Source organism: Suncus etruscus, chromosome 11 (assembly GCF_024139225.1).
Source record: "Suncus etruscus isolate mSunEtr1 chromosome 11, mSunEtr1.pri.cur, whole genome shotgun sequence".
NCBI lineage: Eukaryota > Metazoa > Chordata > Mammalia > Eulipotyphla > Soricidae > Suncus > Suncus etruscus.
Genome location: NC_064858.1, coordinates 11,658,366 through 11,672,666, shown reverse-complemented (window position 1 = coordinate 11,672,666; position 14,301 = coordinate 11,658,366). Strand labels below are relative to the sequence as shown.

Sequence of the window (14,301 nt, the reverse complement as noted above, 5' to 3'; positions counted from 1 at the left end):
TTGCAAAAGCATGTTCCATTTTGAAAGTGAAGTATAGGTAAAGATGCTCCTTGCAAGATGAAATAGCAAGAAACTAGGGCAATTATATGTAGAACAGACTAAATGGCAAAAAAGAAAGACCGGTGATGAGACCAAATTAAAGGCAACTATGTAATGAAAGTGAATTCAACATTAGAATATAACATCTGTAACTATTCAAGTATTCCACATAACACCGCCTAGGTAACTCAGATAAAAGACTATAGGGCCAGATCATCCTGGCAGAAATCAGTGGCCTTAAATGAGGCCAGCTGGACTTAACAAACAGATATAAAATAGTCTGGTCTCTTCAAGAAGAGAATGTCTCCATGTCTCAAGTACACATAGGAGGCTCTCACAGAGCACCTGATGCTCTTTCATTCTTTTTTTTTTTTTTTTTTTTTGTGGTTTTTGGGTCACACCCGGCAGTGCTCAGGGGTTATTCCTGGCTCCAGGCTCAGAAATTGCTCCTGGCAGGCACGGGAGGACCATATATGGGACGCCGGGATTCGAACCGATGACCTCCTGCATGAGAGGCAAACGCCTTACCTCCATGCTATCTCTCCGGCCCGCTCTTTCATTCTTAAGGGTTTCCTTTGTTAGGGATCAGACTGAGGGCCCCAAGCAGGGAACTGTCACACTGCAGAGCTATTGCCCTGATCCAAGGTGAGCACAGGGGTCACAACAAACTTTAATAAATTTAAATATATCAAAACCACACCAAAAATCCTTTCCAAGCACAAGGGTTTGATGCAAACAATGAATCGGAGAAGCAAATGTGGTGTTTCTAAACAAGCAATAGACTGTTCAACAGTGGGTCCCGACTGTCCCTGGCCATGACACTGATACATTGGCCACAGTAGTGCTGCCAGTCCTGGAAACTGTTCCCTGTCATTCCTGAAGCAAATGAGGCTCCCATAACTTAACAATTTGCTCTGCTTCCCAGGATCAAAACAATCTATCCACTTCGCTAATCTACTTATTAGTACTTTAGGTCAGAAGGTTCTATATCACACTCAACCCAACTGCTTTTATTTGTCTATTTACTTGATTTGGGGTGGGGGGAGCCACATCTGGTGAATTTCAGGGGTTATCCTGGCTCTATGTTCAAAAATTACTCCGGGCAGGCTTGGGGGACCATACGGGATGCCGGGGTTCAAATCCAGGTCAGCTGCATCCAAGGCAAATGTTCTCTTCTAAATACCTTTAAAAATCTATAAAATGATCTTATAGGAAGCTCCCACTGCCCTTTGTACAAACTCCAGTTGCTGCAGTTCGTCTAAACACTGTCGATATTTGTTGCTGTAGCCTAGTAACCTGACTGTAGATTATCAAAAGGAGGCCCATGTCTTGTATCTGTACCCGAGTCCAGAACAGAACACAGTGGCTCTGTAGCTTCACTGCAACCAAAACTCTGGTGATAGTGGTAGCTATTTATCACCCATTATATGCAACTCTAGTTTGGAGAGGATACTCCATCAACATCTATTAAGTACATTCATAATCCCAACCCAATGCATACTTATTAGAGATAAAAATAAAATAGTAATTACCAGTTGAAAACACAGACTAAGTGAATCATCATCCAAGCATGTGATCTTGAAAGACTGCTTGAGTCTCCCTTTTTGTAAATATCCAATAGAACCAGGCTCTAGTAACCTGACAAAGTAAGCAATGCTCCCACACATCTGTACTGTACTAGCAATCATACATGAAGACTTACAGGAGCATTTTATTGATTCCTTACATAAACTATTTTATAGTTTCAATAAAACTATAGTTCTTAGTAGTTAAGTTTCAATAGCGTTAAATATGCAACTATTGTTCATCTGTAGCACATGGAAACCTAAAGAATTTTCATCTTGGAGGTGATTTTACAGGATTTAAAGAATCTTAAATGCAGGGTCAGAGAGACAGCACAGAAAAGGCATTTGTCTTGCATGTGGCTCCCCCTGGTTCAATCTACAGATATTCCCCAGAGTACTGACAGGGTTCACTTCTGACAAGAGTCAGAAATAGCCCCTGCACTGTTGATATAGCCCAATATACCTCCATCTCTACCAAAGAAATTTAAATGAATTCAGATCAACCATATCAAATTAGGCGCATTACAGCATTTGATATTTTAATTTCTACCTCTACATTTTCATTTTCTCAAGGGAATATATAAAAAAGAAATACAACTGACTTAATTAGCAATAAAATGTAAGATCTTCTTTACCTTGCCAAGTCCGAAGTCCCATGAATGATTAGGATGTGATTCTTCCAAAGGGCTATTACCACTATGTAGGATCACAAAAAAAAAAAAAAAATCAGTGTCTATAATCCCTCTAAAAAGTGCACTTCTAAATTATGACTCCCAAAGTTGACTGCAGATAAGAATTATAAGGAAAGCTTTTATAATCTAGAAGTTCCTCAACTCCATCCTAAGGAGCCTATTGATTATATCTGGGTGAAACTTCTATTTTTATAGCCAGAGAGACAGTACAGAGGTTAAAGAGTTTGCCTTGCATGTGTCTGACCCCAGTTCAATCTCTGTACCACATAAGATCCTCTGAGTACTTCCAGGGGTCACTCCTGAGCACAAAGCTGGGAGTATCTCCTAAGCACTGATGAGTGTGGCCACAAAACAACAACAAATTCAACTGAATGTTTAAATTCAACCCAAATTTGGATTTCATGCTTTAAATCACATTCATGAAATATGTAATTTTAAAATTTAAGTTAAACTTTTAAGGTCTAAGATGCAACTTTTCATTTTTAAATTTCCTGGTATTTGGAGAATCTACAACAAAGAAGATAATTTGCTTATTTATTTGTTTTTCTTTATTTTGTTTTTGTTTTTTGGGCCACACCCATTTGATGCTCAGGGGTTACTCCTGGCTAAGCGCTCAGAAATTGCCCCTGGCTTGGTGGGACCGTATGGGATGCCGGGGGATCAAAACACAGTAGCGATCTTTCCTTGGCTAGCGCTTGCAAGGCAGACACCTTACCTCTAGTGCCACCTCGCTGGCCCCTAATTTGCTTATTTATTAAGGAAGTTGTGAATCTATTTCTAAGTCATATCCATTAGGGTGGAAAGAACCTGGGGATAATGGTGGAAGGATCTTGGTACTGGTGGTGGGCAGAGTGGAGTGACACCACTAATATAAAACAATAATATCAGTATTATACCATAAAGTGCCATTGTAAATATGTTTTAAATACTTCCATAAAAAGTACTTTCAGGGGGGCCGGAGAGATAGCATGGAGGTAGAGCTTTTGCCTTCTATGCAGAAGAATGGTGATTCGAATCCTGGCATCCCATATGGTCTCCCTAGCCTGCCAGGAGCGATATCTCAGTGTAGAGTCAGAAGTAAGCCCTGAGTACTGCCGGGTGTGACCCAAAAGAACCAAAAAAATAAAAAAATAAAAAATAAAACAGTACTTCCAGGGTATAGAAATATAATTTAGTGGTGAAATGAGGGTGCATACAATGAGATCCTGGATTCTATCATGATATCACAAATAAAGTACTTTCGAAGTAAAAAAAAAATGTTCTAGCTCATAATTTTCAATAAGAAAGATCTGATTAAATTAGATCACATCGGGCCCGGAGAGATAGCACAGCGGCGTTTGCCTTGCAAGCAGCCGATCCAGGACCAAGGGTGGTTGGCTCGAATCCCAGTGTCCCATATGGTCCCCTGTGCCTGCCAGGAGCTATTTCTGAGCAGACAGCTAGGAGTGACCCCTGAGCACAGCTGGGTGTGGCCCCCCCCAAAAAAAATTTAGGCCACATTGGTCAAAGAAAGCTGGGTTACTCTAAGACTATAAGTTTTCTTTTTTCCTTTTTTTTTTTCTTTGCTTTGTGGGCCACACCTAGTAACGCTCAGGGGTTACTTCTGGCTATGCACTCAGAAATTGATCCTGGCTCAGTGGACCATATGGGATGCCAAGGATCCAACTAATGTTCATCCTGGGTCAGCAATGTGCAAGGCAAAACACTCCAGCCCCAAGACTACAAGTTTTCTTTACCTCTAAATTTACCATAAATTGGTGATACAGATTGACTATGCTAACATCTGAATTCATCCTCTCTTCTTTTTTTTTGGTTTTTGGTTTTTGGTTTTGGTTTTTGGGTCACACCCAGCAGCGCTCAGGGGTTACTCTTGGCTCTATGCTCAGAAATCACTCTTGGCAGGCTCAGGGGACCACATGGGATGCTGGGATTTGAACCACCGTCCTTCTGCCTGCAAGGCAAACACCCTGCCTCCATACTATCTCTTCAGCCCCTCATCCTCTCTTCTGACTCAACCTACTAAGCAACCCTCTCATATTAATAAGTTAGAAAATATGCTTGTAGAGGAATGTTTACTGGCATGTCTTCCTTTGCATTTCTTGGTGTTAACAGACAATATGGTGGTTATATAAAGTTTCTTGAATGCAGCAGTCAACTTGTCCAACTCTAATCACACTAAGACTCAGAAAAGATTTGTTCTACTGGAAATATGAGTGGATGCCCTCGAGGCAGACCCTGCCAGGATCCTGACAAGTGGGAGACTTTGCATGAAGCCATCTAGATCCTACAGCAATGTTTCATCCTGAGCAGTTACACCTCTGACTACATTACCATGTGTACCAAAGACTTACATGCAGGGCAGTGGGTATTTCTGGGTGTTTTTCTGAGGTGTATTTTCTTCACAATCACTGCCAAATATTCCTTTAAAAATAAAAGCGTTCATTAGATTAAGAAGTTAGCACTCCTTAAAAATAACTGTAAAAGACTTGTAATTCACATTGGTCACAATAAAACTTTTTTTTTTTTTTTTTGGTTTTTGGGCCACACCCTGTGACGCTCAGGGGTTACTCCTGGCTATGCGCTCAGAAATTGCTCCTGGCTTCTTGGGGGACCATATGGGACACCGGGGGATCGAACCGCGGTCCGTCCTAGGCTAGCGCAGGCAAGGCAGGCACCTTACCTCCAGCGCCACCGCCCGGCCCCCACAATAAAACTTTTAAAAAAAAGTTATCACAGACTTTTTCTTAATTTGAGCCATATTCACGTGAGCCTTATAGAAGGAACCCACAGTCATTAAACCAGAAAATAACACAATTTTCATATTCCTCCAAAAGGATTCAACTACATGTATGCAGACATAAACACAAAATACCAGTAGGGTCTACTTTCTTTTTTTTGTTTTTTTTTTTTGTGGGGGGGGAACCACACCCGTTTGATGCTCAGGGGTTACTCCTGGGTAAGCGCTCAGAAATCGCCCCTGGCTTGGGGGGACCATATGGGACGCTGGGGGATCGAACCGTGGTCCTTCCTTGGCTAGCGCTTGCAAGGCAGACACCTTACCCCTAGCGCCACCTTGCCGGCCTCAGGGTCTACTTTTCAATGCAATACAAACCTTTTATTTTAGAGTTGGTTGGATAATGTTTCTGAATGAATGTGCCAAGCTGATTGCCTTTATTATTGCTGTCCTCATTCTGATAGTTCCTGTTTAACCAATACTTCTCTGAATAGCTTGTCTTATTAGGTATAGGAGTACTGAGAGTCACCTGAGGTCCAGTAAAAATACAATTAGTGCATCTTTCAGTGAAATAGTTATTATCACAGCTAACACCTTGAACACCCTCATAGGCTTTCTTTACTCTTTTTTGGTCTATGGCTAATAAATTGATCATATTTGGACCAATCAAAGAGTCGCTCTTCTTTGACATGAGGCTTGGAGTTGGTTGGTTCACATCTTCAAGAAATTCTGGAACCTCTTTTGCACTCTCTCTCCAAATACTTTGTGTAGGTTGTTTGTCAGTAAGGAAGTCTGGCTGTCTTCGCTCCACTGTGCTCCCCCCGGCTTCATTGTTAACTACAGGCCTTCCAGAAAGAAGATTCCTGTTTCCTGGACTTTAAGATAAAAATGTATTTAGCAAGAGTAGTTTTTCATTCAGAAAAACTTAAATTATCAGAGAACAATTTTAGTAGTAGGAAGTTCTTACAACATACATACAACTTCACTCATACGTGGGACATAAACTCATGATGGGGCCAGAATGGTAGTACAGTGAGGAGGGTGAGGAGGGCATTTGCCTTGCCTGTGGTCTCCTGAGTTTAAGAGCCAGCATCCCATAGGTCTCCCTAGCCAGGAGTAACTCCTGGGTGAACAGCCAAGAGTAAACCCTGACTATTGCCATGTGTGACCCAAAACTGGAAGGAAGGAAGGAAGGAAGGAAGGAAGGAAGGAAGGAAGGAAGGAAGGAAGGAAGGAAGGAAGGAAGGAAGGAAGGAAGGAAGGAAGGAAGGAAGGAAGGAAGGAAGGAAGGAAGGAAGGAAGGAAGGCAAGAACTAATGAGTAAACTAGATTAAACAAAATTTAAGACTAAACTAGTGAAAACCAAAGGATGGGTCCTGGAGAAATGGGGCCAGAAAGGAGCAAAGGGAATCATTTTCATAATGATGAACGAAAACTAAGCTTTTAGAGAGAATTCTGTGAAAATATCCATAATGCCAACCCCCTGAATCTTACGGACTGTTAGAAACCAATGTCACTCAATACACTTATTTTTAAAAAGACACAATTCAGAGCTGAGAGACCATACAGCGGTTACAGGGCTTGCCATGTGTGTAGCTGACCCCAGTTAGATCCCCAGAGCTGCACGTGGCCTCCTGAGGACCGCCAAGAGTGATCCCTGAGCATTGAATAAGGTATAAACCCTGAATACCACAGGGTGTGGTATTTGCCTTATCCCCCAAACCAAACAGACACAATTCAGAGGTCAGAGATATGAGGCATGTGCCTGCACCACACGTATGCAGCTGTGGTGGCCAGCCCCTATGTAATCCCCAGCACCACTGCTGGTCCCTTGAGTACCACCAGGGGTCACTCCTGAGCATAGTCAGGAACAGTTCCTGAGCACCAACCACTGAGTGGGGCTCCAAAAAGAGCAAGACTTGGGCCCGGAGAGATAGCACAGCACCGTTTGCCTTGCAAGCAGCCGATCCTGGGCCAAAGGTGGTTGGTTCGAATCCCGGTGCCCCGTATGGTCCCCCGTGCCTGCCAGGAGCTATTTCTGAGCAGACAGCCAGAAGTAACCCCTGAGCACCGCTGGGTGTGGCCCAAAAACCAAAAAAAAAAAAAAAAAAAGCAAGACTTGAAAGCTCCTGCCTCCCCCCCTGGCTCTCCATACCTCCACCAGCAACAATGTGAAAATCAAAGTCATATGTTTATGATAAAGAAAAAGAAACTAGGCAATATGAAAAAAGTGCAAAACACCTTAATCCAAAACACTTAAATAAAAGCAGATGTACACATTAGAAAGTAATTACTTAAAATGATTTTCAATTAATACTACACTTTACGTTATGTTTTTATTTCCCCCAGAAGAGTTATTTAAATGAATTCCTGTTTCTAACTGAAATTATTTTTGTCCAAAAAAATGGAATTAATAATCTTAAAGAAACGCGAATAAATGTTACAGCTTCTTTATTTCCTTCAACAACAACTTTGCTTACCTGTTTAATCTTCCAAATAATGGTCCAGTTTTGTAAGATGAACTGAGAGCATCTCTATTGTCATATAACTTGGAAGCCAAGGTATTAGAATAATTAACATTATGAAGCTGAAACCAAAAAAGAAAATGATGAAAGTGTTTAATGCAATATAATTTATGTATTTTGCCATGAAATCTATTTAAGTGGACACCTTCATTAAAAACATGTAATTTTTGAATCTAAAAAACCTTAAGTACTTATTGAAAACAAAATTCTCTTCTAGGGGCCAGAGCGGTGGTGCAAGCAGTAAGGCGTCTGCCTTGCCCATGCTAGCGTAGGATGGACCGCTGTTTGGACCCCTCCCTTCCCGTGTTCCATATAGTCCCACAAGCCAGGAGCGATTTCTGAGTGCATAGCCAGGAGTAACCCCTGAGCATTACTGGGTGTGGCCCAAAATCAAATAAACAAAAACAAATACAAAAACAAACAAAATACTGTTCTAAAAATTATGTGAATGATTGTTTAAAAAAATCAAAAAGTTGATACTCTGGTAATTTAACCATTTTCTCTGAACTTAAAAAAAAAGATTGTGTGGGCCAGAGCGATAGCATGGTGCCTTGAGCCTGCCAGGAGCTATTTCTGAGCACAGAGCCAGGAGTAACCCTTGAGCATTGCCGGGTGTGAGCCCCCAAAAAAAGATTGTGGAAAATATCTAGGATACCAGGATATGTAAGTAAATTAAAGTTGGTTATCTCTGACAGAAAATGTTTTCTCCCAAATAAACAACTTTACTTGCTCAGTTCTCCTATCTAATAATTTTTACTATTTTAATTTTTCTAAATAACAATATGCAAAATAAATGCAGAATGTGAAGACTTATAAAAAGTTATGAGATAATTTATTTTAATGCAGAAGGTACTATTTAGATATCACCTATTATAGGCCATCACTGATCTATTTGGCAATAATATATTTATGCTGTAACATATTTCATTTATAAGCCATGAAACAGAAATGAGAAGCCCACAGACAATGACAGAAATAGGAAAAAAAAAGTGAGGGGATAGAAAAAAAATAACGTATTGCAAGTCTTTTTCAAAAAGGCTAAGTCTTAAGTCAGGGAAACTTGGGCATTTGTGAAGTGTAGATCACACTTGTGGTAGCACTGGTGTTGGAATACTGAAATGACTATAAAAGAATAGCTTTGTAAAGTATGGTGTTCTAATAAAGTTTCAAATAGGAAAATATACAGTAAAAATTTTTTTTAAATTCTTTTAAAAATATCTTACCTGTGCTGTGCCATGTTCTTCCTTGTTGCCTGGTATTTGATAATGTGTACTAATGAAAGAAAATTTTAAGATTAAAAAAGGACATAAAATGTATTACGTATATATACTTAAAAAAATCATGCTGCTGGGGCCAGAGAAATAGCACAGTGGTAGGGCATTTGCCTTGCATGTGGCCGACACAGGCTGAGCCAGGAGGGACCGGGTTCAATTCCCGGAATCCCATATGATCCCCCAGCCTGGCAGGAATGATTTCTGAGTACAGAGCCAGGAGTAACCCCTGAACACTGCTGGGTGTGGCCCAACAACCAACCAATAAAAAAAATAAAGTTAAAAAAATTATGCTAATGGGCTGGAGCAGTGCTTTTCTTTTTTTTGCGGGGGTGGGGGTTAGATCACACCCCGCGGTGCTCAGGGGTTACTCCTGGCTGTCTGCTCAGAAATAGCTCCTGGCAGGCACAGGGGACCACATGGGACACCGGGATTCGAACCAACCACCTTTGGTCCTGGATCAGCTGTTTGCAAGGCAAACACCGCTATGCTATCTCTCCAGGCCCGAGCAGTGCTTTTCAAATAGTGGGGCATGCCCCTGGGTGGGGGCACAAGACTCCGTAAAGGAGGTACGTATGACCTCAGCAAACAATGTCATAACAAGCTAAGCCCCGTGTTTATGTCTCTGTATATCTCTGGAGCTGAGAGTTGCTGTGTCCTACTTCAAACCCCGCTTCAAAAGCTATGCATTGCAAAACATGCACATTGTAGCCATTAATCCAGACATCACCTCTGATTAAAAAATCAGCTCAAATTATTTTATATATTTTTGTTTTGCATGTTGAAGTTTTTTTAATAAAGATACTATTTACAGCTGTGCAGGGGGTGCAAAAAATGTTTTCTTCTTCCTAGGAGGGCATGACAGAAAATAATTGAGAAGCACTGGGCTGGAGAGATAGCACAGTGGTAGGGTGTTTGCCTTGCATGTGGCTAACCCAGGACAGACGGAGGTTGAATTCCCGGTTTCCCATATGACTCCCTGAGCCTGCCAGGAGCAATTTCCAAGCACAGAGCCAGGAGTAACTCCTGAACGCTGCTGGGTGTGACCCAAAAACGAAAATAAAAAACAAATAAATAAATTCATGCTGTTTTGCACAAATACACAAAAATATTCAGAAGTAATAAATCACTCCCAGATCACAATATTATTATAAAAGTATTACTAGAAATATAAAATTTTCCGGGGCCAGAGCGATAGCACAGCTTGCCTTGCAAGCAGCCGATCCAGGACCAAAGGTGGTTGGTTCGAATCCCGGTGTCCCATATGGTCCCCTGTGCCTGCCAGGAGCTATTTCTGAGCAGACAGCCAGGAGTAACCCCTGAGCAACGCTGGGTGTGGCCCAAAAACCAAAATAAATAAATAAATAAATATAAAATTTTCTAAGGAAAATCAAACCTCACATATAGCACAAATATAACTCTACATATAATTTATGAAGACATGATCATTTAACAAAAGTTTTAATGATTTAATTATTCAGTAACAGCCAAATAAAGCTCAAGCTTGAAGGATTAGTTCTGCATATTTCCAGTGAATGACAGTGCTGATGATGAGCCCCGTAAATATGTATTGTGAAATTCAGCGAAAACTTACTTGTCTCCTAGATCATCGATACAAAGGTTAGATGGTCTACTGGGAGGTGACATTGGAAACTCTAGATTCTGCTTCCTGAAAGGCATTTTTACATCTTTGTTCATGTTCACGTGAGTTGGTCTCCTCACAGTTTCTAAAATGAAAAATCATTAACTTAAGGATAGGATTAACTCTCTTAAAGACATTGTATATACCATTAAAAACTTTAGAAGTGGGAATGTTGTACTGGTGAAGGGGGTGTTGTTTTTGTGACTGAAACCCAACTGCAGTCATGTTTGTAATCACGGTGTTTATATAAAGATATTTAAAAATAAATAAAAAGAAAAAACCTTAGAAGTCATATTTACTAGAACAACCTATCTTCTCCGTATGCCAGAGTACTAATGTTAAGCAGGCCTCTACCACTGAGAGCAGTTGTTGGCAGACAGTGAAGGCTGAGAGAAGACAATGCACCTTGGCAGTGGGGCACAGCAGAAGAAGCTGCATGAAGATTACTCACAATAAAAAAAATCTGAGTTAGTGCATGATCTGGCTATCCCACTCGAGGGTCCATAGTCAACAGAAACTAAAATAGGGTCTCAGAGAAAAATCTGCACACTCTGCTCCTTGCAGTATTATTCACAATGGCCAAGAGAGGATGATCATCTGCCCACCAGTGGAAGAATGGAGAAGGGTGTGGAGAACTTGAGCCACTGTAAACAGGGAAGAAGCCTTCTATGTGCAATATGATGGGGCCTGTAGGCATTATGCGAAGTGGCCAATAAGTCTTACCCAGGTGGTGCCTGCTGCAAGGAGGGTGGCATGAAGGCCACCAGAACCAGAATTACAGGTTCATGCAGTGCTAGGAACTGAACTCAGGTCCTCACATACAAAAGCATGTGCTCTACCATTTAAGCCATATTGTGAGCCATTAGTATGCTTTAAAAATGAAACAGCAGGGCCAGAGACATAAGACAGGGGTTAAGGTAGTTGTCCTGCATAAAGCAGACCCTAGTTTGATCTCTGAAGCTACATATGTTTGGCCACGTACCACCAGGAGTAATCCCTAAGCAAAAAAACAGGAGTAAACCCAAAGTACCAATAAGTGTGGTTCAATTCCTCTTCCATATAAAAAAAAATGCAGACACAGTTTCCTTTGAGGGAAATACCGATTAAACCTATTTATTTAAAGAATCAACATGGGGCTGGAGTGGTGGCGCAAGCAGTAGGCATTTGCCTCGCACACGGCTGACCTAGGACAGACCTTGATTCGATACCCCAGTGTCCCAAAGCATCCCCAAGCCAGGAGCAATTTCTGAGCACATAGCCAGGAGCATAGCCATAGCACATAGCCCTGAGCATCATCCAGTGTGGCCCAAAAGCAAAGCAAAACAAAAAAACAAACAAGAATCAACATGAAAATCAAAAGGAATATTTTTTTAGATATTACTCTATAAAATTAAATGTGAGGGAATAACTAATAAATTATTCGTCATTTACCCTTTCCTTTCAAACAAATTCTCTAAAGAGTATAAGATAATAAAGACATTGATTCTCTTCCCTTAGTTAAATTTTGGTATCTGCCTAGATAAAAGAGTGTGAAAACTGAAAATACATCAAGAGAAACTTAATCATACTTTATAAAATCAGTTCCATAAAACACAATTTACAAAGTTAAACTAAAAAATTAAACAATAAACTATTTTAGGCAGAAATTAGGTTTCTTATTGAAGAGGGCAACCAAGATGTAAAATAAGTTTACTTTCCACATCCTTTAAGCTCTAAAACCATATAAACCTAGATGTTAAAGTCATATCAGAGTCAAACAAATACTCAAGAAACTACTTACCAGTTGTCTTCTTTTGGCAAGAGATCTTATTTACTATGTACAGGTTAAGAAGGTCCAAACTAACCGCAGAATGTTTGACAGGGGATAACATGCCCAGCAATTTCATTTTGGATTTTAATTTTTTCTTTTCAAAATATTCCTAAAATAATTTTAAAAAATTATTGCAACAACTATGTGGTTTTAGTCAGAATCATAAATAATTAAAAACAGTTATGCTACTAAATAGCTGGGGTTTTTTTTAAAATATTTACCTCTTTTATATGTTCAGATTTTAAAATAAATCACAAATTAGTTACCTAAAGATTCACAATTCCATCGTCTAATAATCATTCCTTCGTTAAATTATAACACCTTTAAAATATAACTTTACAAAAACGTTTTCTAGGTATCAAAAGATTAACTTTATCAGCAAATAGTTTTAAAAATCTGAAAACTGGGGCCGGAGCAGTGTCACAGGCTGTAGGGCATTTGTCTTGCATGCGCTAACCTAGGACAGACTGTGGTTTGATCCCTCGGCGTTCCATATGGTCCCCAAGCCAGGAGAGATATCTGAGTGCCTAGCCAGGAGTAACCCCTGAGCGTCACTGGGTGTAGCCCAAAACCAAAAAACAAAAAAAAATGAAAACAGGTGGGACCAGGCTATGGGCTAAAAACTGGGGTATTCTCAGAATGGGGACAGGTCAAATCCCCTGTCTATGCCCTGCCACCAGAAAATCCATCTGCCCATCTTCCAGAAAAATCCATATTCCAGAAGAAAAATGGCTCGGTTCTCTCCTCAGTTCCAGAAGAAACTTATAGCTGCCATTCTTCCCAGGTCATCAAAGCCTTCTCAGAATGAGAATAGGCAAGATTCTGTCTGGAGGCACACCAGCCCACAGTCAAATTGACCTCACCCTTGGACAGAAACAGCTCAGCTCCACAACTTAACTTAGCAAATTGCCAAGCCACCAAATTTGTTCCAGATCTATATATAAATCCTGGATCAGGTGGCCAATATGCAGTTGCCCAACACCTCAAAATTTCTTTGTGGTGTCAACACAGAAGTATCACAGCAAATATGATAGGAGAACTGTTGGGTTGCTGATCCTACCCTAATCAATAATTGTACTCCACCCTACAGTGTGATCTAGTGATGGTATATTGGATTATTCCTTACTTGGTATTCTTCTCCCATCCTAGGGTGGAACCTGATTCTTGACAATAAAAACAGGGGTCTGAGGAAGGCAGGGGCTCATTCTTCGGTCTTCTTCCACTGAGCTGCACTCCATCTTAGGAGCAGAAAGCTTTGGTGGTTTGAATTCCTTGCTTGAGCACTGGATTCTCTGAACCCATTCTTGTACCTATTCACTGTGTGAATTATTTCCTGCGGATCTCTACAACTGGAACTGTTCCCCCTGGCCTAATCGGACAGGGGACTGGGAACTGCCTTTCCTGTCTGGGAGCTCGGTAAGAATCAAACCTCAACCAATCTCCTAGAGATCATGACTCTTCAGAGGACCACCAAGTTCAGTGAGCCTAAATAGTAATATAGAAGGCTCAATTACCACCAACCACTGCCCAGTAAATTCTTAAACAATGACTTTAATAACATCACTAAGAAATATAATAATTATTACAAACTGACCCTTACTGATCTCCGTTTTGATAACCCATTTGCCTTTGTGTTGTAACAAACAATATGAAGTAAATTTGTCCCTGCAAGGGTGGCTGATGAAAGGCTGGGGACACTGGTAGAAGGAAGAGAATATTAATATTGGTGATGTGATTGGTGTTTGTACATTTAATGCCTGAAACAACTGCATTATTAACAACTTTGTAAATTCAGTGTTATAATAAAAAAATGTTTAATCTGGAAACAAATGGGACAGATTGTAATTCTTTTTCTACAAAATGTGCTAAAGAGGCTTACTTAGCCCATATTCTCTTTTAAGCACCTCTTTCTATATCTCTTTGAATGATTTCTTGCTTCCTCTTTCAAACTTGTGCAGAAAATTTACCAAGATTAGAAGGATCTGTTCCTATCTCATCAGAGTGGTTTGCAAGCACAGATTCA

General features: G+C 40.5%; 1 protein-coding gene across 1 annotated transcript in view; it reads right to left on the bottom strand.

Annotated features, from left to right (window-relative positions):
• C11H12orf40 (chromosome 11 C12orf40 homolog) overlaps window positions 1-14,301 on the bottom strand; it is a 41,999-nt gene that overhangs the window by 6,597 nt on the left and 21,101 nt on the right. Inside the window, exons 4-8 of the mRNA XM_049782873.1 lie at window positions 12,249-12,387; window positions 10,421-10,553; window positions 8,779-8,827; window positions 7,511-7,617; window positions 5,625-5,905 (exon numbers count right to left, since the gene is read on the bottom strand). Of these exons, the coding sequence (XP_049638830.1) occupies window positions 5,625-5,905; window positions 7,511-7,617; window positions 8,779-8,827; window positions 10,421-10,553; window positions 12,249-12,387 (709 nt within the window). The remainder of the gene's footprint in view (window positions 1-5,624; window positions 5,906-7,510; window positions 7,618-8,778; window positions 8,828-10,420; window positions 10,554-12,248; window positions 12,388-14,301) is intronic.